Consider the following 22,098-nt stretch of genomic DNA (forward strand, 5'->3'; position numbering starts at 1 on the left):
TCTATGTTTGGGAGCTCTCACAGTTTAAATAGACCACAGCTGCAGTCAACATTTTTGTTCATTTGATTTTATTAAGTTGCCTTTAAATGAACAAGCTAACATCCCAATCAGCTTTCTCCCTTATGATCCAGAAGTGTTTCTTAAAAAATCATTGTTCCCCCAAATCCTTTCCATGGCACATCTATATGCTATAGGTGGTCACTGTGGAAGGCAACAAAGCAAAAAAAAAAAAAAAAAAAAGGCATTACAAAAATAACAATCTATACCATTCCATCTTTGTTGAGGTGAAAGTAAAGTGCTTTTGAGGAATAATGTCATTATAATTTCAAAGAGATGAATGTTTATAATTATCGAGAGCACAGAACACAGGCTGAAACTCTTTCATAACAGTCCAAACAGTCCTTTGGAGTACCATGACCAGTGGTCTAACGATGACTGCGGGGTGTTTCTTCAAAGGCACATTGCTGTAAGAAGCTGGCATTGATTTGATTCCTTTCAGTATGAATTTAAATACTTTACAGTGAGTGTCTGCAGCAGGAGGCAATCAGAAAGCATCCGACCAACCAAAGCCCACATCAGAGTCCAAGGCAGATAGATTGCTCTGGGTGATGGTGAAGCATCAGTGTATCTCTGTCAATCAGTCTCTCTTCACAGCTTTATGAAGCGAGTAATGTTTCTTATACTGGGAGTCAGTGTTGAAAAGTCTGTCCCACCAGGTGAACGTAGATCCATAGTTGCCCACAAAATTCATGTGGTGGAAGTCATGGAAACGAGCTCCAGCGTAGAATGGAATCAAATGCAAGGGGTTCAGAGGAATGTCGTAACCACTAGAGAGAGGACCAAAGAAGAAAAGTACTATAAAAATATTTTAGTAGGACATTCTGTCAACTTAATATTTAGTTTGATTTTATACAATGTAGATAATTACTGTTATAGCCAAACTTGTGAATTAGAAATCTGGTGTTATGTTTTTTAATGTGCACAGGTTATCAAATGAATACATTATTAATATAGTGCCCTCTAGTGTTGTAATAAGTTATTGTCAACACATGACGTGTTGACATTGTAAAATGTATTGATCCAGACCATAGCACTGGTGTTAATTTTGTCAGCTATTTTAAAATTAATCGTAGTCCTGTGTCAAATGTTCTTTTTAGATTTTAGATTCTTTTTTTTGTTTATTTGATTAAAGGGCTATGAATTTTAATCCAGGTCTGGTCAATAAAACTCAAAATTTTAAACGTAATCATGACTATCGATTAATTAGTCATTTCTACTAATTAATTTACTACTAATAATAAAAAATAAAAAAAATTCACCTATAAGCACAAATCAACAAAATGTCAACTCAAACACGATTTACAGTATTGTACTCATTGAGTTATGATTTATTATATCATCAAATTAACACTCTCTACAATAAACTGGTAAAACTCAAGAGATTCTCTTAAAATCTAAAACCTATTCCTAATATTAATTCCAATATTTTCAAATGATGTAAATGAGTTTTTATTAAAATACTTTGTATTGTCACATTGAGGTTGCACATGTGCATTTATTCAGCAACCACAATCATATTTGGATTAATTATTATCAGTTAATTATTATTAGTCAATCACAGAGAAGCTTAGATTACAAATTAAGTCCCAAGTGAACAGCACAAGAGGCCATGTGAAGGAACACTGACTGGCTATATTACACTTTCATTTGAGCTAAATATTTCAGTGGAGGATTTACATGGTTTCAATGTCTTCAGATTATTGGCACATTTTCCACATTTTAGAGAGAGTATGTGCACATAGTTGCCAGGTTGCAACCTCAAGCCTGAAAGCACCTGAAGGCTTTTTAAAAACAATTCAACAGACAATATTTTTCTGTATTGTTTTTTATTTTGTAAGAGTTTTTCCTTTTTGTCAACAATATTGCATGCTTATATAGTGTTTATAATGTAGGCGTCATCTCTTTTCAGTATAGTTTTCACTGACTAAATTATTGAGCTCACCTGTGAACATCAATGGTTTCAAGAAGCCGGAAAGCGACCCAAGCCCAGAGCAAAACCATATGATTGCAGAAGACCATGATGCCGATGAAGAATCCAGCCCCCAGAATCAGGGTCTCAGCAGGGTGGGCATATTCTGCCTGCATGCCAAATGGAGCCTAACATACACAAAATGAAACAGATGCCAGATCACCTATCATTATTAAGAAGAAATTTAAATAAACTAAACAATAAATAAATAAACTACAAAATTACTACGATTTAACAAAGCATGTTTCGTTTTGAGACTCGATAAAGTACACAATAATTATTTCTAAGAAATATTTTAATAAGTTAACAAAATTACAGTAAGGAGGCACCAGAATATAAATATTTATTACTTAGCTAAAACAGATTATGATAAACACATATTCTTGTGCTCTGTCCCTGCCTACTTCCATTTTATTTATCATTTATTCATAATAATTAATAAACATCAAAGCTAAATTGCATGAGCTTCTGTGTTTATTATATATTAGCGCTCTTTGTATGTAAATTGTTCACTGTTTATATGTAAATAAAAGACTAAATAAAATGTTCATTTTTGGGTGAACACAATCCACAATAAATATTGTTGCATTTTTGTATTGTGATATATATTGTGACACGATAGACTGTTACACATTTATATATCACAAAATAAACCAACATAAAATATATGATAGTACAAATTCAGCTAAATATTCTCTTCAAATCTGTCTTGGGTATATAGTTTCCCTTTATCTGCACATTGTGTGTGTCTTTGTGAGACAGCGAGTAACTTACAGTGAAGTCATGATGGACTTTATGAATGTATTTGTAGATTCTGCGATGATGCAGGGCTCGGTGGAGGAAATAATGCCATGTGTCTTCAATAACTGCACAACCAAAACACTGGGCCAATATAAAGGGCCTGAGATGATGAAAAAGATTATTTAAAATTTTTTTAAAACAAGACCTACTGGCTCCAAAAAAAAGCCAAAGTATAAGCTCAGGACTCTGACTCTACTTCATAGACCTACTATGTTTTTTATTTATAGAATTTTTAAAGGCGGTGCTCTCACCAGCGAGGCATGGAGTCCCAGTCATAAGGAATGCTGAAGAACTCAGTAAAGTAATACGTCCCGCAGATGAGTGGTAGCTGGATACAGAAGTGATTAAACAGCAGCATCTTAAAGCACTTCCACTGTTTCTCCCATGTCTCTGGTTTATCCTGCAATCACATTGACAAAAACATATATAAAGAGTTAATCATCTCATTTCTATTTCTAAAACTATAAATATTCAGATTAAAATAGTAACAGATGAAAAACAAAATCCTTTGATTCCACATACCGGTTGGATCTTATACTTTTGCATGAAAGGGAGGAACTGAAAGATAAATCCAGGCAGACAGAACAGGAAATAGATCAGTTCGTGGACGATGAGCGAGCCCCAGGTGGCGATCTGGAATTTGCTATAGCTCCGCAGCATGTGGTTCCACGCGTGCTTCAGAGGTTCCTGCAGTGGATTTTCTGGAAGAAATGAATCCACAAACTCCACCGCCAGATACGCTGAAGACAGAATGTTGGCTGTGCCGTTCACCTCCATGGCAGCCAGTCAGTGGGACTCTCCAAATGAGTAACTGTGAGTAACAAATGACATAAACAAAGACTAGTGAGGCTCAGTTATCTCAAAGTGAAGCTTTTTTAAAACTAATTTCTAGATTCATTACATCTAAAGCAAAACATTTCAAAAGTTTGAAATGTCGGGTATCTCTTGGTCTTTGACACCACACTAATGAGGAAGACTGCTGGCTTGGCAGTGGTCCAGAAGACAATCATGGAACCTCTACAAAGAGGATAAGTCACAGAAGGTCATTACTGAAAGGGATGACTGTTCACAGAATGCTGTATCAAAGCATATTGCATCCAAAGTTGACTGGAAGGAAGAAATTGGGTAGGAAAAGGTGCACAAGTAACAGGAATGACCGCAGGCTTGAGAACATTGTCAAGCAAATCCGGGAGAGCTTCACAAGGACTGGACTAAAGCTGTAACATCAGAAGCATCTTACCTGAGCTAAAGAGAAAAAGAACTGGACTGTTGCTCAGTGGCCCAAAGTCGTCTTTTCAGATAAAAGTACATTTTGCATTTAATTTGTAAATCAAGGTCTGGAGTCTGGAGGAAGACTGGAGAGGAACAGAATCCAAGCTGCTTGAAGTCCAGTGTGAAGTGTCCGAAGTCAGAGATGATTTAGGTTGGCGAGACGTCTGCTGGTGTTGCTCCATCGTGTTTTATCAAGTCCAAACTCAATGCAGCCATCTACCAGGAGATTTTGGAGTACTTTATGCTTTCATCTGCTGACAAGCTTTATGGAGATGCTGCTTTCCTTTCTCCGCAGGACTTTAACACCTGCCCACAGTACCAAAACCACTTCCCAGTGGTTTGCTGACCATGATATTACTGTGCTTGATTGACCAGCCAATATGCCTGACCTGAACCCCATATTGAATCTATGATATTTTCAAGAGAAAGATGTGAATCAGTCGATCCAACAATACAGATGAGCTGAAGGCTCAATAGTGCCTCAGCAGTGTAACAGGCTGATCGCTTCCATGTCACTCTTCACTGATGCTGGAGTTTGTGCTAAAGGAGCCCCAACCAAGTATTGAGTGCAGAAATGAACATACTTTAAAGAACTTGAACTTTTCTGTTCTGCAAATCTTTTTTTGATTGATCTTAGGAAATTCTAATATTTTGTTTTTTTGACTTTCACAAGCTGTAAGCTCTAATCATCAAACATAAAACAACAACAAAAACTTTTTAAATGTTTCATTTTACATGTAATGAATCTAGATTCTAGAATATATGAACGTTTCCCTTTTTGAAACAAGTTACCAAAAAATTAAATAAAAAGAATTATTATAAATATATGAATAATCAAATATACAAATCTTAAATATATCAGAGACACATAAATTTTTTATTTTTATCATATTGCTGCATGAAATGTATTGTATCCAGACATATTTTGGATGTATACTTACTTGCACTTTACAAATTGTTTACATATATTCTGACATATATTTGTACATTGATAAAGTTGATGCTGTTTATATTTATTTGTGTATATTCATTCAGAATCTCTCTCTCTCTCTCTCTCTCTATATATATAGTACACTGCTGCTACTTCATACAAAAATCAGTTATATATTGCACTGACTGCAGATATTTGTATTTTTTATACAAACTTCTATAGTGCATTGACAATGTAATCACTTGATGAGAGAGAAGAGAAACAGTATTTCGATTCCTCTTTATGTCTGCACACATGGTGCCATTGACAAATAAAAAACCTTGAACCTTGAACATAACAAAATCAGCTGGTCTGGCTGCATAACCATAAATAATTAAATATAAATGAGACACTATAATTGGTGATTTTTGTTTATCATATTAATGCATGATTTTCTTTTTTTGGATCCAGACCTCATAAAGTCTGGTTGGAAATATATCAAATATACAAATGCTTAAATATAACAGAAATACTGTAATGGGTTATTTAACTGGTCAGTCTACTAAATCACAATTACAATCATGACATAAATATTTTATTTATCTTTCAGAAGAAAATATATATTGAAATAATTTCCCATACAATAAATACATTGTGTAGTACAACAGTATTATTTTCCTTCTCGCGTGTTTACATTATTCTGCAACTCTAACTAAATGGGGCAAGTAAAAAGCGCAATGTTTTCTTAATCTAACCTTGTTAAAATAACATAACAGCAAATATCTTAATGCAAGAGTTTAAATTCCTGCTCGAATAGCTTGTCGACTCACCTGTGAGAAGCTCTTCTACCTGCGCCAGCAGAACGGTCGCTTTTAATGTAACTGAATTTAATATAAGACCACTGTCTGAGACGAGAGGAGACGATATGTGAGGGCAGAGGCTGGGCACTGATTGGCTGTGGCAAGAAAGATATTGACGTATGCGGGCCGAGGCCTCGGACTGATTGGCTGAAGGAATGAACTGACGATAGTGAGACCTCGAGTTGCTGCAGCACCAGCCAATCAGAAACGCGCCTGTCTTTCATAATCTATCAACCCGCGCTGACTGAGCTGCGTCGTCTCTGGCTGCGTTTATCTTTTAGATGCCACGGACCCCCAAATATGACCATCGTCATCCGAGAGACCCCCATTCTAAAATGTAAAAGACAACTATATACTGTAGCTTCCTATATAAATAATTGAAATAGAGTAAAAAGTATATAATAAATGTCTAAAATATTATATATTTTTTTATCCACCCATTTATTTGTCTCTGAATAATATTTATTTATTTCTTTTCATCTAATTTATTTATATCTTTGGCTTGTTGATTTAGTTTACTTTTTTTGTTGTTGTATCAACTGTATTCGCATTGATGGCTTTATTTCTGTTCATTTATTTTAACCTTAACCTTAATCTTTAAAATGTATTTTAATTTTATTTTTAAAACAAAAGTGGAGTGGTAATAGTGGTGTATTGAAACAAAATCTCTCACTCTCATTTCCCCTGCCTTATTTAGTACCAAATACAGTTCATGCATAATTAATCAAGATGTATTTCACACATTACTCTCACAATGTTATATTGTATTGTGCTTCATGCAATCACAGACTCTCTTACATACACACACACAATCTTAACATTAGGTGTTATTTAATAGAAGCATGTTTATTATTAATGATATAAAACAAGTTATGAAACTTCAAGAACACAACATTCCTTTTGACAGACAATTAATAATACAGTTTTATATATATATATATATTAATAGGCTCGGTGACAGTAGTTCAAGATAGTTAAATACTAAACAGCAAGTGCAGAATAGAGAAAGCCATTAATGTTACAGAAAACAAAGACAGAAAAAAAGGGGGTGAAGAGGAACAGAACAAAAAGAGAGAGAAAGAGAGAAAAGAAAGAAAGATTTCTATAAGTAGTAGTACCTTTATACCTCTTGAGTGTTCAATACCGCTAGTACAGAGAGCACATCACGTTGTTTAGTGAGCACAGCAGTAGTTTAAAGATGGCACACAAACATCAGTATTTAGAACCATGCAAAGCGGTTTAATACTCAAGCAACCAGCATCAGTCCACAGTATCGTGCATGCCGAAGCATTCAAGTTAACGTTTCAAATGTCAAAGATCGCAAATCTCCAACGATCGGACCACAAGAAAAAAGCCGGAGGATATTAAAAGAAACAACAACAGACAGTTCAAACCTTAAGACTTCAAATGTTGTTTGGCAAACAAACTGCAAAATGTAAAACTTTGTTTGTCTTCAATAGAGACCCTTCTCGCATATAAGCACGCAAAGGTTCAGCTCTAACCATAAAACGGAATTCACATCATCATCATCATCCAATCTTCATAATGAAGATGGAGTCCAGTTACTTCATAAACAACCTTCCAAGAGGCAAATTAGTGCTGGTCCTAAACTAGACACATTTTCCCTCAAGCTTTATTCGAATAAACAATAATCATCAAGAGGCTCCTCCAGATCAAAAGATCAAGAAGCAAAAATCGCTGGCCATCCCCTCGGCTCAAACGCAGGAACGCTTTGTACATGCCGCAGACGCGCCAGTCTTTTCTCAGAGTTTTTCGATTCTGCTTCGTCAGTGCTCCTCAAAGTGCAATAAACGTCATCACGGACTACTCTCAAACAAGAGAAACAGAAAGAAAAGAGAGATGCAGAGTGTGTAAAGTGTATATACTAGAGACAAAAAGAGGTAGTGTGTGAATGCTTGTAGTTATGTGTGTGTGTGTGTGTGTGTGTGTGTGTGTGTGTGTGTGTGTGTGTGTGTGTGTGTGTGAGAGAGAGAGAGAGAGAGAGAGAGAGAGAGAGAGAGAGAGAGAGAGAGAGAGCAGTATTCCCCAGGCCATGTCCATGGTGAAGCAGTTCCAGGATGAAGCCTCAGCCGTGGTAAGAGCTTCAGTGTGAGCGAATCCTCTGCTGTACGTCAGCTTCAGCTAGTGTTCAACAACTCCACAGCTGCTCAGAGAGGCTTCTCAATCACAGTCACACCTGCAAAATGGACAAATATTAGCTTGGCTGATATATGAGTCTATCATGCAAAATGAGTCAACATTTGTGTGTTGTGAGCAACTGGTCCTATGCGGGACAAATTCCACTACACTACACAACCACTAGATGGAGCTCTTTCCCACAGTATGCTCTCTTTTTTTATTTTTTTTCTCTTAATATTTGTCCCATTCCCTAAATTAATTTTAATTAGGCACTGTTAATTATGAGTGTTACCTTATTCATAACTGATGAACTGATATATTCTAAACTGTTTACTAAAACATTTCATGACTCATTGATTAATGTGACTATAACCTAAATAATCAACTATACAAATGCTTAAATATTACAAACACACTTTAATTGATTATTTAAATGAACATTAACTGGTCAGGCTATCAATTTCAAATCACAATTACAATCATAATCTATAAACATTTTAATTATTTATCAGAGGCAAATATATATTTAAAAAGACCCCCCCCCCCCCCTAAAAAAATGCACTGTGAAGTACAACAGTAATATTTATCTTCTTGCATGCACTAAATACACAATATACCATTATATAACAGCATATAACATATCAAGATGAAAAAGGATATTTTTTGTTAGCTGAATTGGTATTGGTACATACATTTAATTGTATTCCCTCTCTATATAACTGCTGATTTCTTTTTGTTTTTCTAAAAAAAGTATTTCACTGTCAAGTCAAATAATTAGTCAAATAATAACCTTACTATTAATAAATAAACAATACCGTATTTAAAATCACTTTAAAATTCACCTGGTTCATTCATTACCCTGGAAATAGAAGATGAAGTAGAATGCACTGCATTGTGGGACATAAGGCACATTTGGAAAGCACCAAAGGACATTTAGGTATTACATTACGTAAATGATCAAAAGTTTGTTGTCTGTATTAATTTTTCTTTTTTTTTTGTATATTTCTTATGGTCAGCAAGGCTGCATGTATTTGATCACAAATACAGTAAAAAAAAAAAAAATAATAATACTGTGACATATTACTTACACTTTAAAATACCCCCCCCCCCCCCCATTTAATAAAAAAAAGAAAAGAAATGTAATTTTTATTCCGGTGCAGCCATTACTCTAGTCTTCAGTGTCACATGGTCCTTCAGAAATCATTCTAATATGCTGATTGTGTGCTGAACAAATATTTTGTATTAAATTAACATTAAAAACAGTGCTGATAACCATTTTGAACATAGCCTCTTCTCTGACCTGCGTAGCTGCGTCCTGTGCTCATGCAGGTGGGCAGTAGAGTCCATTTATCAGTGATCGGATTGTAGAACTCCACTGAAGCCAGGTTGCACGAGCCATCATCTCCACCAATCACATATAGCAGGTTATTTACAGCACACACACCTGAAACACAGATATACTTGACTGAACCATCACAGCTAGAAGTGTTTTTATGTGTGTGTCAGCTGGCAGAGTGGCACACTGTGCTGTTCAGCAAAGTTCTGACCAACTCACCTGCGTTCCTTCGGCACATATTCATATCAGCGACCTGTTTCCACGTGTTAGTGGCAGGGTCATAAACCTCGCAGCTCTTTCTAACCAGGGGGCCGTCGTGCCCCCCTACTGCATACAGCAGACCTTTTAAAACACCTACCCCTGTCCAACACAAACATTTGTGGTTTACACAGACATGCGTTGCCAGCATACATGAAGATTTTGTGTGTGTGTGTGTGTGTGTGTGTGTTACCTGCACCACTGCGGCGGGTTCCCATCTCTGCTGTATAAGACCATTCATTGGTGTTTGGGTTATAGGCCTCAACTGTACTCAAACACTGACGAGTTGCTCCGTCATACCCTCCGACTGCATAAAGCAGACCTAAAAAAAAACCAACAGAAAATCAACTGTTTGATATCAAACAAAAATAAATATGCACTGCACAAAAAGGTAAAATATATAAAAATGCATTTAAAAAAATATTAAAATAACTTCAACCAATGCTAAAATTATCAAGCTAAAGTTCAGGTAATGTTTCATGATCAATCCTAAATTAAAATGTACTAAGTACAATTACATATTTAAAATATTAATAACGTAATGTAAAATAACGTACTAAAGCTAAAAGTTTGGTTTGGTAAGATTTTTGACCAAAATACACTAAAAACTATAATATTGTGTCATCGAATACTATAAAATATATCCTAAAATGCAATTTATTCATGCAATGTCTTTAGTGTCAGAAATCATTCTAATATACTGATTGGTACTCAAGAAACATTTCTTGCTATTATTGATATTAAAAACAGTTGCACGGTCTGATTTTTTCGTGGAACTGCGATACATTTCGTTAGGGTTCTTTGTTGAATGAAGAGTTCAAAAGAACAGTGTTTATTAGATTTTTGTGACCCACTAACACTAACACTTGCACTCTATTCTATTTCTATTCAATCTACTCATTTTCTTTTTATTTATTAAAAAACTTGACCCTCTAGCATTTACATACACTATTTTTATATAAAAAAATTATAACTTTGCACTCTAACACTAGATCTTCTCTATTCTATTTCTATTCTATCTACATTTTATTCTTTTTAGTTATTATAAAAAAACAAGCAAATAATCCTTGCTGTGTGTATTGTGTAAGACTAACCGGGACTTGTCACAGCACTTACATTTTGTTGCTCTTTTGTCGGTCTGATTGCTTCTATTGTCCTCATTTGTAAGTCGCTTTGGATAAAAGCGTCTGCTAAATGATTAAATGTAAATGTAAAAGCCTTTACTATCACTTTTAATCAATGAAGTGCAACCTTGCTGAATAAAATGGTTAATAATAATGATTTTTATTGTATAATTATCAATTTTTTTTATAGCTTGACAATGTAAGCACTAAGCAGCATCAAAACAAAATACACAAATACACCAATAGGGCAATATACTCGTTATTACGAAATTTGTGCAGTGTATGAAGGGGTCTGATAAGGTTGAAGACCCCTTGTTTAGGTCTAAAGTCACAGTTCATCAATAATAAATGGCAAACAAAAGCAGAACAGCCATGCACATCTACTGGCAGTGGCTGTATATATACAGACGGCGATTCGCTTCTTGGCAGTCACTAACCTCCAACAACGCCAACTCCAACACTGCTACGTCGCGTGTTCATGGGACTCACGTGGAACCACTCATTGGCCTTAGCGTTATATGCCTCTACAGTAGCTAAACCTGCAAACCAACATCATCATAATGGTCACACAGACGTAGGAACACAGTACACATCCAGTTTTCATTACTATCTTCATTATAATGAGCATTGTTGTTACCACAACCAACATAACAGCTATGCACTTCTCCACATAAACAGTATGTAAGATAATGCAAGATCATTTCATATATTACCTGTGCTGCCATCAAAGCCTCCAACAGCATAAAGCAGTCCGTTGAGGACAGCGGAGCCTAGAGTTGACCTCCGGTCCTGCATGCTGCTGACACAACACCACTCGTCTTTTACTGGGTCATATGCATCCACCGTCCTCACTCGTAATGACCCGTTAAAACCCCCGACAGCATACACAACACCACCCATGTACACCACACCTACGCGTACACAAAAGAAAAAAAAATAGTGAACTCGCTTTCAAGCATGCAATGTTAAATATCAAATAATAATTTTTTTTGTAGCCGTAAACGAGTCTTGTACATTTTCATTGAGGCAAGGTTTCATGTTATTAATTACAAAAAATGGTTCATTAATTATTTTGTATTTCATTATTGATTTAAAATTTTGTCAAAATATACAGTACTGTTCGAAAAAATATATATTTTTTAATGTTGTGCAATGTTTATTTCATAAAAAAATAAAACTGTAAAATTGTGAATTATTATTGCAATAAACATAACTTAATCTCAAATTTATGTTAATATATTTAATTTATTCTTGCGATGGCAAAGCTGAATTTTCAACATCATTACTCCAGTCTTCAGTGTCACATGATCCTGCAGAAATCATTGGCATATACTGATTTGGAACTTTAGCAATATTTTGTCTTATTATCAGTGTTGAACACACTTTATATTTTTGTGGAAACAAACTTAAAAAAAAAAAAAAATCTGGATTCTCTGATCAACAGAAAATGTATTACGTAAAACTCTAAATGTCTTTATATGTCATTATGGTTCAATTTATATTTTTTAAGAATAAAATTTTCACTGCTATTAAAAGCTAATCAGCGACACTTTAGTAATGCCCAAATGTTTATGCAAAGAAAGAAAGCGTAACTTTTATTCTTGCTGTAGTACTGTGGCTGCCACCGCCGTGTGTCGTGGAGATGCTGCGTTTAGTTGCGAAAATGAAAATATTTTGTTTGGCTTTTCAAAAGAGGACATGACTAGAAATCATTGGTTAAGTTGTATCAAGAAACCCTGTTCCAGAACAGTTCAATTCAAATATTCAGATGTGTGCAGCGCATTTTATAGAGGACTGTTTCCTGATCTTGGGACAGAAGACTACAATGCTGGCTGTTCACACAGGTTGTTTCTATAGTGGGGCAATTCCAGCTTTGCAAGGACAGTCCGGCACTTCTGACTCACAGCTTGTAAGTACATTTTCATATTTAAAGGATTTGCCACTGATGATTTAAACGCAAGTTTTGAGCAGTGTAGAGTAGGGATTGTTGTTTGTCATTTCTCCGATCACAAATGCAGACATGGTTTTATGGATGCAACAAATGCCTCGTTTGTAATGTTTTTTATTGGTTTTGTGTCATGACGCTGGGACACTTCATCACAATATGGTAAGGGGCGTAACATTTCCGTCACACGCTGGAGGTATTCAACCAAATCACAACACAACACACTTTAAAAGCAAGAATTGGACCTTAAAATAAAGTGTGACCAACGAATCTCTTAACTTGACCCCAAACTTTTGAATGGTAGTGTTGTCACCAAATGTTGTCCAATTAACTGTATCCTTTTTTCTGGGACAATAAATGGTCAAGATTTACAGTATGTGCCTATATATATATATATATATATTGAAACCCAATAGTTCCTGCCCCCCCAATTCATGTTTTCTGTTAAAAATATTCATGCCACATACAGTATTGTTCAAAATAATAGCAGTACAATGTGACTAACCAGAATAATCAAGGTTTTTCGTATATTTTTTATTGCTACGTGGCAAACAAGTTACCAGTAGGTTCAGTAGATTCTCAGAAAACAAATGAGACCCAGCATTCATGATATGCACGCTCTTAAGGCTGTGCAATTGGGCAATTAGTTGAATTAGTTGAAAGGGGTGTGTTCAAAAAAATAGCAGTGTGGCATTCAATCACTGAGGTCATCAATTTTGTGAAGAAACAGGTGTGAATCAGGTGGCCCCTATTTAAGGATGAAGCCAACACTTGTTGAACATGCATTTGAAAGCTGAGGAAAATGGGTCGTTCAAGACATTGTTCAGAAGAACAGCGTACTTTGATTAAAAAGTTGATTAGAGAGGGGAAAACCTATAAAGAGGTGCAAAAAATGATAGGCTGTTCAGCTAAAATGATCTCCAATGCCTTAAAATGGAGAGCAAAACCAGAGAGACGTGGAAGAAAACGGAAGACAACCATCAAAATGGATAGAAGAATAACCAGAATGGCAAAGGCTCAGCCAATGATCACCTCCAGGATGATCAAAGACAGTCTGGAGTTACCTGTAAGTACTGTGACAGTTAGAAGACGTCTGTGTGAAGCTAATCTATTTTCAAGAATCCCCCGCAAAGTCCCTCTGTTAAAAAAAAGGCATGTGCAGAAGAGGTTACAATTTGCCAAAGAACACATCAACTGGCCTAAAGAGAAATGGAGGAACATTTTGTGGACTGATGAGAGTAAAATGGTTCTTTTTGGGTCCAAGGGCCACAGGCAGTTTGTGAGACGACCCCCAAACTCTGAATTCAAGCCACAGTACACAGTGAAGACAGTGAAGCATGGAGGTGCAAGCATCATGATATGGGCATGTTTCTCCTACTATGGTGTTGGGCCTATTTATCGCATACCAGGGATCATGGATCAGTTTGCATATGTTAAAATACTTGAAGAGGTCATGTTGCCCTATGCTGAAGAGGACATGCCCTTGAAATGGTTGTTTCAACAAGACAATGACCCAAAATACACTAGTAAACGGGCAAAGTCTTGGTTCCAAACCAACAAAATTAATGTTATGGAGTGGCCAGCCCAATCTCCAGACCTTAATCCAATTGAGAACTTGTGGGGTGATATCAAAAATGCTGTTTCTGAAGCAAAACCAAGAAATGTGAATGAATTGTGGAATGTTGTTAAAGAATCATGGAGTGGAATAACAGCTGAGAGGTGCCACAAGTTGGTTGACTCCATGCCACACAGATGTCAAGCAGTTTTAAAAAACTTCTTACAACTAAATATTAGTTTAGTGATTCACAGGATTGCTAAATCCCAGAAAAAAAAAAAATGTTTGTACAAAATAGTTTTGAGTTTGTACAGTCAAAGGTAGACACTGCTATTTTTTTGAACACACCCCTTTCAACTAATTGCCCAATTGCACAGCCTTAAGAGCATGCATATCATGAATGCTGGGTCTTGTTTGTTTTCTGACAATCTACTGAACCTACTGGTAACTTGTTTGTCACGTAGCAATAAAAAATATACTAAAAACCTTGATTATTCTGGTTAGTCACATTGTACTGCTATTATTTTGAACAATACTGTACATATACATATACATATACATATATATATATATGTGTATTCCACTTAAGCCACTTTTTTGTAAAGATAATAAAAGTAAAAAATTTTAACTTGCAATTACATTTTTAATGTGCAGTCACTAAACATAATTTTCATCACTAGGGTAAATTAAAGAGCGCATGTTTTTAGCAGCATACACATCATAACAGATTCCTCAGCAAATAACATTCAACGCACCCAAGAGTCTAGTCTCCATCATTATTTTCAGGACGTGGTCTAAAATGTAGAGCTGTTGATGGTGAGACCAGGGTGAATCATTTTGCCAGTCACTGTCAATGATACGAGCGTGCAGCTCACCTGCTCGACATCGTCTGGAGGGTAATTCTGCTACTTGGAACCATCTCTCCTCCTCGAAATCATAGCACTCCACACTGCGGATGGCTTTAGGGGCCTGTCCCCCCACCACCATCATCACCTTTAACACACATGAGAAAAGACTCCAATCAAAACCATCGAGAACACGGCTTCTATAACTTTTTATTTGGTTTTATATATTTTGTTAAAGTATAAATTATACATTATAAATTTATAAACTGTATGCACGCTTTGGACAGCTACTGTATGTAATTTTAGTATTATATATAAGCTATTATATTTCAAATTCGTTTTTATTTTATAGTTTTCATTTTAATTGTATTTAACACATACACAAAAAAATGCTCCAATAAAACCTCTCTAGGACAATGCTTCTCAAACTTTTTGTTTATCTAGTTATTCATTATTTTGCTAATTTTGTTTTAACATGTCCCAAGTTCTTAAAACATACTCTTTGTATTCATTTAAACTAATATATATCTATTTTTTTTTAATTATCATTTTAATAATTTCAGTCTTCACATTAATTGCTTTACTTTTTTTAAATATAATTTCAGGCTTCATTTTAATCAAGGTGACCTTTTAATACACCCAAGAAAAGAACCCAAAACCCTCCAGAACAGTGATTCTCAACCTTTCTGACACTTTAAAATATTATACAATATTATACATATATGACTTTTCAAGGATTTTTGAAAATATTTATTTTCAAGATTCTTTTTTTTCCCCTCAGGCATATTTATTTAATAAATATCTTAATAACTGTCTTTTTGATATGCTCTATTTATATAAAAATCTATCTCATTTATAATATTTATCAATATTATAATGACGTTTGTACATACCATATTGATATGATGGCATATTACATTAATTTTATTGAAACCAATAATCATTTTAATTGCTTTGTCCAATAAAAATCATTATGACTAAAATCTCCACAAATCATATCAGAGACATGGACTGGCGATTTACACCTTTGTAAGTTGAGCAAAGATGTTCAGATATGTGAGGAGAGTTTGAATCCAGCTTGGTCATCATGGTCCCAATCTCCGTCCACTGACGTCCTGCTCTTTACAGCTAATGAAAAACAATAATCAAGACTGTCCAGACAAACCTTTGGGTAGCTGATGGGTGTTCTCACTCTGGTGCGGATGGTCTTCATCATGGAGCGCTGCTCGGCCGGCAGCAGGTGGTACTTCATGGCTTCAATTAGGTAGTCTTTACAGGCACTGCTGTTCTTCACTAAAGTTTCCTCCTCCACCCTCTACACACACACACACACACACACACACATCAAATTCAATTAAAATGAAAGAACTTCAAAGCATATATTCACTAATGCACTACTCATGCACACACATACAGTATACCTGTACGAGGTATTCTCTGGAAAGAAGAGGCAAGCGCACATGTTCCATCAGATGAGCCATGTGTTCCTGACGCACATCTTTATCATGCGTGACCCAAGCTATGACCGCTTCAAACACCTATAAACACCCAGGGAAAGTTTAATACCTTTCTCATCTTTTATAAATCATCAGCATGAAATACAGGTGGAAACAAGTCACAAAACATTTTGAGATCTGATAACTGCAATCACAGATATGTATAGGTAGATGCCACATTGGACCGCTCCAAACACGTTAACGCATCCGCCATCTTGGAACGGACTACGTGTCGTCATTCACGATAAAAATCAATGAGTTTTAAGATGCATAGTTTTTACAACAGTGTGCAGCATCTGGTTGTAAAAACTGTCTGAATTTAAATTCCTAAACAAATTGGATAAACTTTCACAGGTAAAAATGTGTTGGTTTTTAAATATGTATTAACTCAATAATAAAGTAAATGCTTTGTCAGTTAATGGATTCTTCTTGCTGTATTGTGTAGTTTAGCAAAAGTATCTTCTGAAGTCGACTGAAGATATAAATATTCATACATGCACATACAGTTGCAGTGCAAAAGATTCTGTTTTGTATGTTTGTTTAATTTTACCATAACAATATAATGGTTAAAAAAAATGTGTGTGGAGCAACCATCAAGTAAAAAGTAATATTATGTTATTTTGTCATTTTAATTAGTTTTTGTTTTAGAATTTCACTAATTCATTGTATTATTTAAAATACACCATTGTTATTTTTATTAGTTTTTGCTTGTTTAATATTATTATTTAGGGTTCATTTACTGATTCATTTTATTTTTTTTAAATACAGTTGCCAAGCCAAGTTTTTTTTTTATATTTATATTTCATTTTAATTCTGCATTATTTCAACAAAATTATAACAAATCTATAACATTTTTTTTTTTTTATTAAATAGTTTGAGGATTAGTTCATGATCGTTACACTGTTGAGAAGCTGCATCATATAACCTAAATTAATCATTAGCCTGAAGAGGCTTATTGAAATGCATGTAGTCACAAAATTAAACGCATTCTCAAAATCTAAACACAAGTGATCACAGAAGATGTTTCCGAGATGTGTGTCAATACCAGTTTTAAATAGCATTCTAGAGACGGATGTTAATAGCAGGTGGAACAAGCCAGACGTAGAACTGAAAGGAATTAATTCAAATACAAAAATATGATATCTTTAGAAGCTGGCGTTGCCATGCCAAAAAACAGCATGGTGCCCACGCCTTGCATCTTCCAACTCCTGTTTCCATGACGACCAACACACTCTCATCAGCAGCTACAGCTATTCCTATAGTATTATTGTACCAGCAGTATTTTACCATGGCAACAGAGCTGCTAAAGTCTGCATGATAAAATCACCTGTGTGCTGTTATAGTTACAGCAAATACAAGCCTCTCGTCAAACGTGATGCTACCTTTTCTTCTGACGGGATGGTCAGTTTGTCGCTTGCTATGAGGCTGCACACTTGGTCCATGCCCAGATTGAGAAACTCTTCACTCTGCACGACCTCTGAGAAGTGTTGCTCTGTGAGTGTCGATGAGTGGGAGAGAGATTGAGGCTGTCAAACAGAGTTACTGACACATCCAATGAGAACATAACTATCATGACTACCGTGTGCATGGATTTCTCAGTTCTTTCTTTTCTGGATGGACACACACCTGCGTACGTGTTGGCGAGATTGAGCAGCTCCGTGCAGGCGTGCAAATCGGCGAAGGCGCGGATACCGAGGCAGTTGGTTGGATGAAGTTGAGTTATGAGAAACTCGCAGCAGGCCTTTTTAACTTCCTGTAACTGCAGCAGACCAGCGGCAGGCAAGAGCACCTGAACACACACACACACACACACACACACACACACACACACACACACACACACACACACACACACACACACACACACACACACACACAAACAAACAGAAAAGACCTCAAACACGGCTTGATATAAACCCTTTAAGAATTTTGCCTCCTGCACTTTTAGTTGCCCTGGAAAAGAATTTTACATGCATTAAGGTCTCTTTAAAAGGATGTTAAAACTCTTAAAAACGTGTGTGTGTGTGTGTGTGTGTGGGCATATTTTTGTGACATATCAGGACACAACTCTGTATAATGACATGGGTATGACACAGGTATTACAAGGAGAGGGTGACTTATGAGGACATAACCCATGTCCCCATTTTTCAAAACGCTTATAAATCATACAGAATGAGTTTTTTTGAGAAAGTAAAAATGCACAAAGTTTCCTGTGAGGGTTAGGGTTAGGTGTGGGGTTGGTGAAGGGCGATAGAATATACAGTTTGTACAGTATAAAAATCATTACACCTATGGGATGTCCCCACTTTTCACAAAAACAAACGTGTGTGTGTGTGTGTGTGTGTGTGTGTATGTATGTGTGTGTGTATGTGTATACACACACACACACACACACACACACACACACACACACACACATGTTTGTTTTGTTTTTATCTAATTAATTACATGATGTGTTGATTAATTAATCAAATTAATTTCAAATTACATTTGGCTGTGAAAATACCCCAAAAATATTATTTAATTCTATTTTTGTGTTAAATATGAAAGCATTAAGTAGATATTATAAATAGTAGCTTTATAAAGGAATGTCTTAAGTCAACAAACTATGAAACATAAAAAGAGATAATTTGAGTAAAAAAAAATGTTTTATCCGTTCATGCAATGGAATTCATTGGTAACCAAAACTGCTTTGTTACCAACAACAGTTTTACCCCATTTTTCTTTTTTTCATGAAATAATACTCTAAATAAGAAACAAAAAATGCCACCAGTTGGCGGTAAATGCCTTTATGAGTCTTTTATTTATTTAAACTGGCTGCTTCATTCAGGAATTTAGTAAACGGCTCACTTTATCAATCAACATCCCTTATTCACATGATTAGATCAAAATGCACATTTATTCAGAAACTGAACACCGCTGTGTTGCATAACGCATAAACCCAAGACGCCCTGTGAACCTATATTGGACATGGGTTGGGCAATTTGATCAAAATCTTATATCAAGTTAATTCATTTCATGGTAACGATATATATGATAATTGTTATATCATGATGGTCTTTAGGATATCAACATTTTAGATACCATAAACATTTTATAATTCTTGTCACCAGTGTCAACATAAAAAAGATAAAAAATACTAGCCCAAATAATAATAATAATAATAATAATAATAATGTATAATAAACAGCCAGTGATTAAATAAGAATAAGAAACTAATTACAAGCAATAGGACAAAAAATCCATTAGAACAAATAAGAAATGCTACATACATTGTATGAAGTAATCAAATGTATAAAACACTGCATATTCTTTACTTTGAAAATTAAATATATTTCTTCTTAAGTTACAAAAGTGATTTAGTCAAGTGCAGTCAAGTGAGAGATTTTCTCTCTTTTGTTGCTGGGTTAACATAAATGATCGACTGCAGGAATATTAGACTGCTGTCACTTTAAGAGCTGCATGGATCCAATATACTGTTACAAATGTTTTCTTTCTCGGCTGTTTGCTTACACTTAAAGGTGCACTGTGTACAATTTAGCAGCATCTAGCGGTGAGGTTGCAAATTAAAACCAATGGCTCAGTCCCTCGCTCACCCCTCCCTTTAGAGAAGTTATGGGGGCTGATTCAGGACTAAGTTGTCATCGGTAAAGAGCAATGAGATTTCTTTACAAATGTAAATTAAGGAATTATAATTACCTAAATTATTAAAGGGTTAGTTCAACGAAAATTTTTAATTATGTCATTAATGCCTCACCCTCATATCATTCCAAAACCTGTGAGACCTCCGTTCAGCTTCGAAACACAGTTTAAGATATTTTAGATTTAGTCCGAGAGCTCTCAGTCCCTCCATTGAAAATATATGTACAGTATACTGTCCATGTCCAGAAAGGTAAGAAAAACATCATCAAAGTAGTCCATGTGACATCAGAGGGTCAGTTAGAATTTGTTGGAAGCATCGAAAATACATTTTAGTACAAAAATAACCAAAAATTACGACTTTATTCAGCATTGTCTTCTCTTCCGTGTCTGTTGTGAGTGCTACTGCTCTGACTGTTGACGTACGACGCTGCTGACGTGTTTTATACAATATCAAAGATGACACGTCAGCAGCGTCGTAAGTAAACAACGTCACTGCAGTCGCACTCACAACAGAGAGTCATTTTTGTTATTTTTGGATGACAAAATGAATGAATCAGCTGTTCAAATGAATCAACTGAATGAATGATTCAGTGATAAAATCATTGACTTGCTGCCACCTGCTGGTGGACTGACTTTCATTTTTAGTGTATAATTTTAGTTATTAAATTCATTTAACATTTCTGTATTCAAAATTTTATATTTAAAACATTAATCTCCACATGAATGTATTAATTTAATCGACTCATGCCACCTCTGAGCCTCATGAAACATCTGAAAATGTACCTACTAAGCCACTTTTGTGTTCTTGTGTGACAGTACAAATTATTTTTTATTTAGGACAGGCGCTCCTAATTACAAAAAGAAAAAACTGCTCTTAAACTGAGTGCGTGACAGTTATGGATGTGGAATGAGGTTTGACTGAGGAAAAATGTTCAGCCCCTGTACCCCTGTATGTATGTGCACTGACTGTGTATATTTATCATGTAAACACACACACACACACACACCTATGCATGTATATATGAAATATTTTACACTTATATCTTAAATATATTTATATATAATATTAATGATATGAATATAAATATATTCAAAATATTTATATGTAAATATATTCAGAATATATACTGAATGTGTACATACTTAAAAAGTTTTTGTGACCACGTAGCACATCAACATCATGAGTGTGTAACCGTAATAGAGATGATGGTCCAGAATCTCTGCCAGTTTGACAAAATAATTGTGTCTATAGGTATGACGCCAACCCCTCATTAGACATGTGAAATGGATGTCTTTGGATTATGTCTCACTGTTTTTTAAGCATCTCACGCCACTAAATGTTGCATTAAATAAATAAAATAAAGCCAAATTGCACTTTATCTAGGCTGTTTTTAAAGCAAGAAAGTGTCCCAAATGTACACCACTCACTCTTTTCCCCTCTATTTATAATATGAGAGAAGCTTAATGCACATGCAAACTGAACTGACAGGACCCAGGAGGTTACGTTACCATCAGGGCCATTCTTATTGTTAAGCCTTGCAGCAAAGTTTGGCTTCAAGTTCCTCCCTTAAAAACTTGGCCTCCTTTTAACACCCTCCGACTAGTCACTAGTCAACTGTGCAGACACAGACACATAAGCTACTGACACCCACCCACACAACACACATGCACGCACGCATCCTGGATGTGATTTTCTGTCCTCTCAGACTAATACCAAATAACACAGCATAAAAAGAATACAAATTCAGACAACTGAGTTTTAAGGTCATATTTTCATAGCGTGCAAAAAAACTAATGTGGTGCTCCAGTCACCCACACACACAGTTACCTGCACATTCTCCTCTGTTACTTGGATCTCAGCGGTGTAAACATAGTCGATCAGCATT

At 35.4% G+C, this 22,098-nt stretch overlaps 2 protein-coding genes across 3 annotated transcripts in view; both read right to left on the reverse strand.

Moving 5' to 3' along the window:
• Nucleotides 1-51: 51 nt before the first annotated feature.
• LOC127949372 (methylsterol monooxygenase 1) lies at nt 52-6,207 on the reverse strand. The gene is made up of 6 exons (XM_052546489.1): nt 5,843-6,207; nt 3,353-3,641; nt 3,082-3,230; nt 2,804-2,930; nt 2,003-2,157; nt 52-827 (listed from the first exon to the last, which is right to left on the reverse strand). The coding sequence occupies exons 2-6, from the start codon at nt 3,605-3,607 to the stop codon at nt 638-640; spliced, it is 876 nt and encodes a 291-aa protein (XP_052402449.1). The 5' UTR covers nt 3,608-3,641; nt 5,843-6,207; the 3' UTR covers nt 52-637.
• A 1,060-nt stretch (nt 6,208-7,267) lies between these two features.
• Nucleotides 7,268-22,098, reverse strand: part of LOC127949371 (kelch-like protein 2) — a 17,236-nt gene continuing 2,405 nt past the window's right edge. Inside the window, exons 4-15 of one of the 2 annotated variants that reach the window (XM_052546487.1) lie at nt 22,041-22,098; nt 18,197-18,359; nt 17,953-18,062; nt 16,496-16,612; nt 16,240-16,389; nt 15,105-15,222; nt 11,443-11,640; nt 11,167-11,268; nt 9,799-9,927; nt 9,567-9,707; nt 9,312-9,455; nt 7,268-8,069 (exon numbers count right to left, since the gene is read on the reverse strand). The exon at nt 22,041-22,098 is cut by the window's right edge and continues 64 nt beyond it. In XM_052546487.1, the coding sequence (XP_052402447.1) occupies nt 8,041-8,069; nt 9,312-9,455; nt 9,567-9,707; nt 9,799-9,927; nt 11,167-11,268; nt 11,443-11,640; nt 15,105-15,222; nt 16,240-16,389; nt 16,496-16,612; nt 17,953-18,062; nt 18,197-18,359; nt 22,041-22,098 (1,459 nt within the window). In that variant the 3' untranslated portion in view covers nt 7,268-8,040. Of the gene's footprint in view, nt 8,070-9,311; nt 9,456-9,566; nt 9,708-9,798; nt 9,928-10,159; nt 10,796-11,166; nt 11,269-11,442; nt 11,641-15,104; nt 15,223-16,239; nt 16,390-16,495; nt 16,613-17,952; nt 18,063-18,196; nt 18,360-22,040 lie in introns of those variants that run through there. The other variant, XM_052546488.1, reaches the window with a different exon arrangement.

Source organism: Carassius gibelio, chromosome B1 (assembly GCF_023724105.1).
Source record: "Carassius gibelio isolate Cgi1373 ecotype wild population from Czech Republic chromosome B1, carGib1.2-hapl.c, whole genome shotgun sequence".
Lineage (NCBI taxonomy): Eukaryota > Metazoa > Chordata > Actinopteri > Cypriniformes > Cyprinidae > Carassius > Carassius gibelio.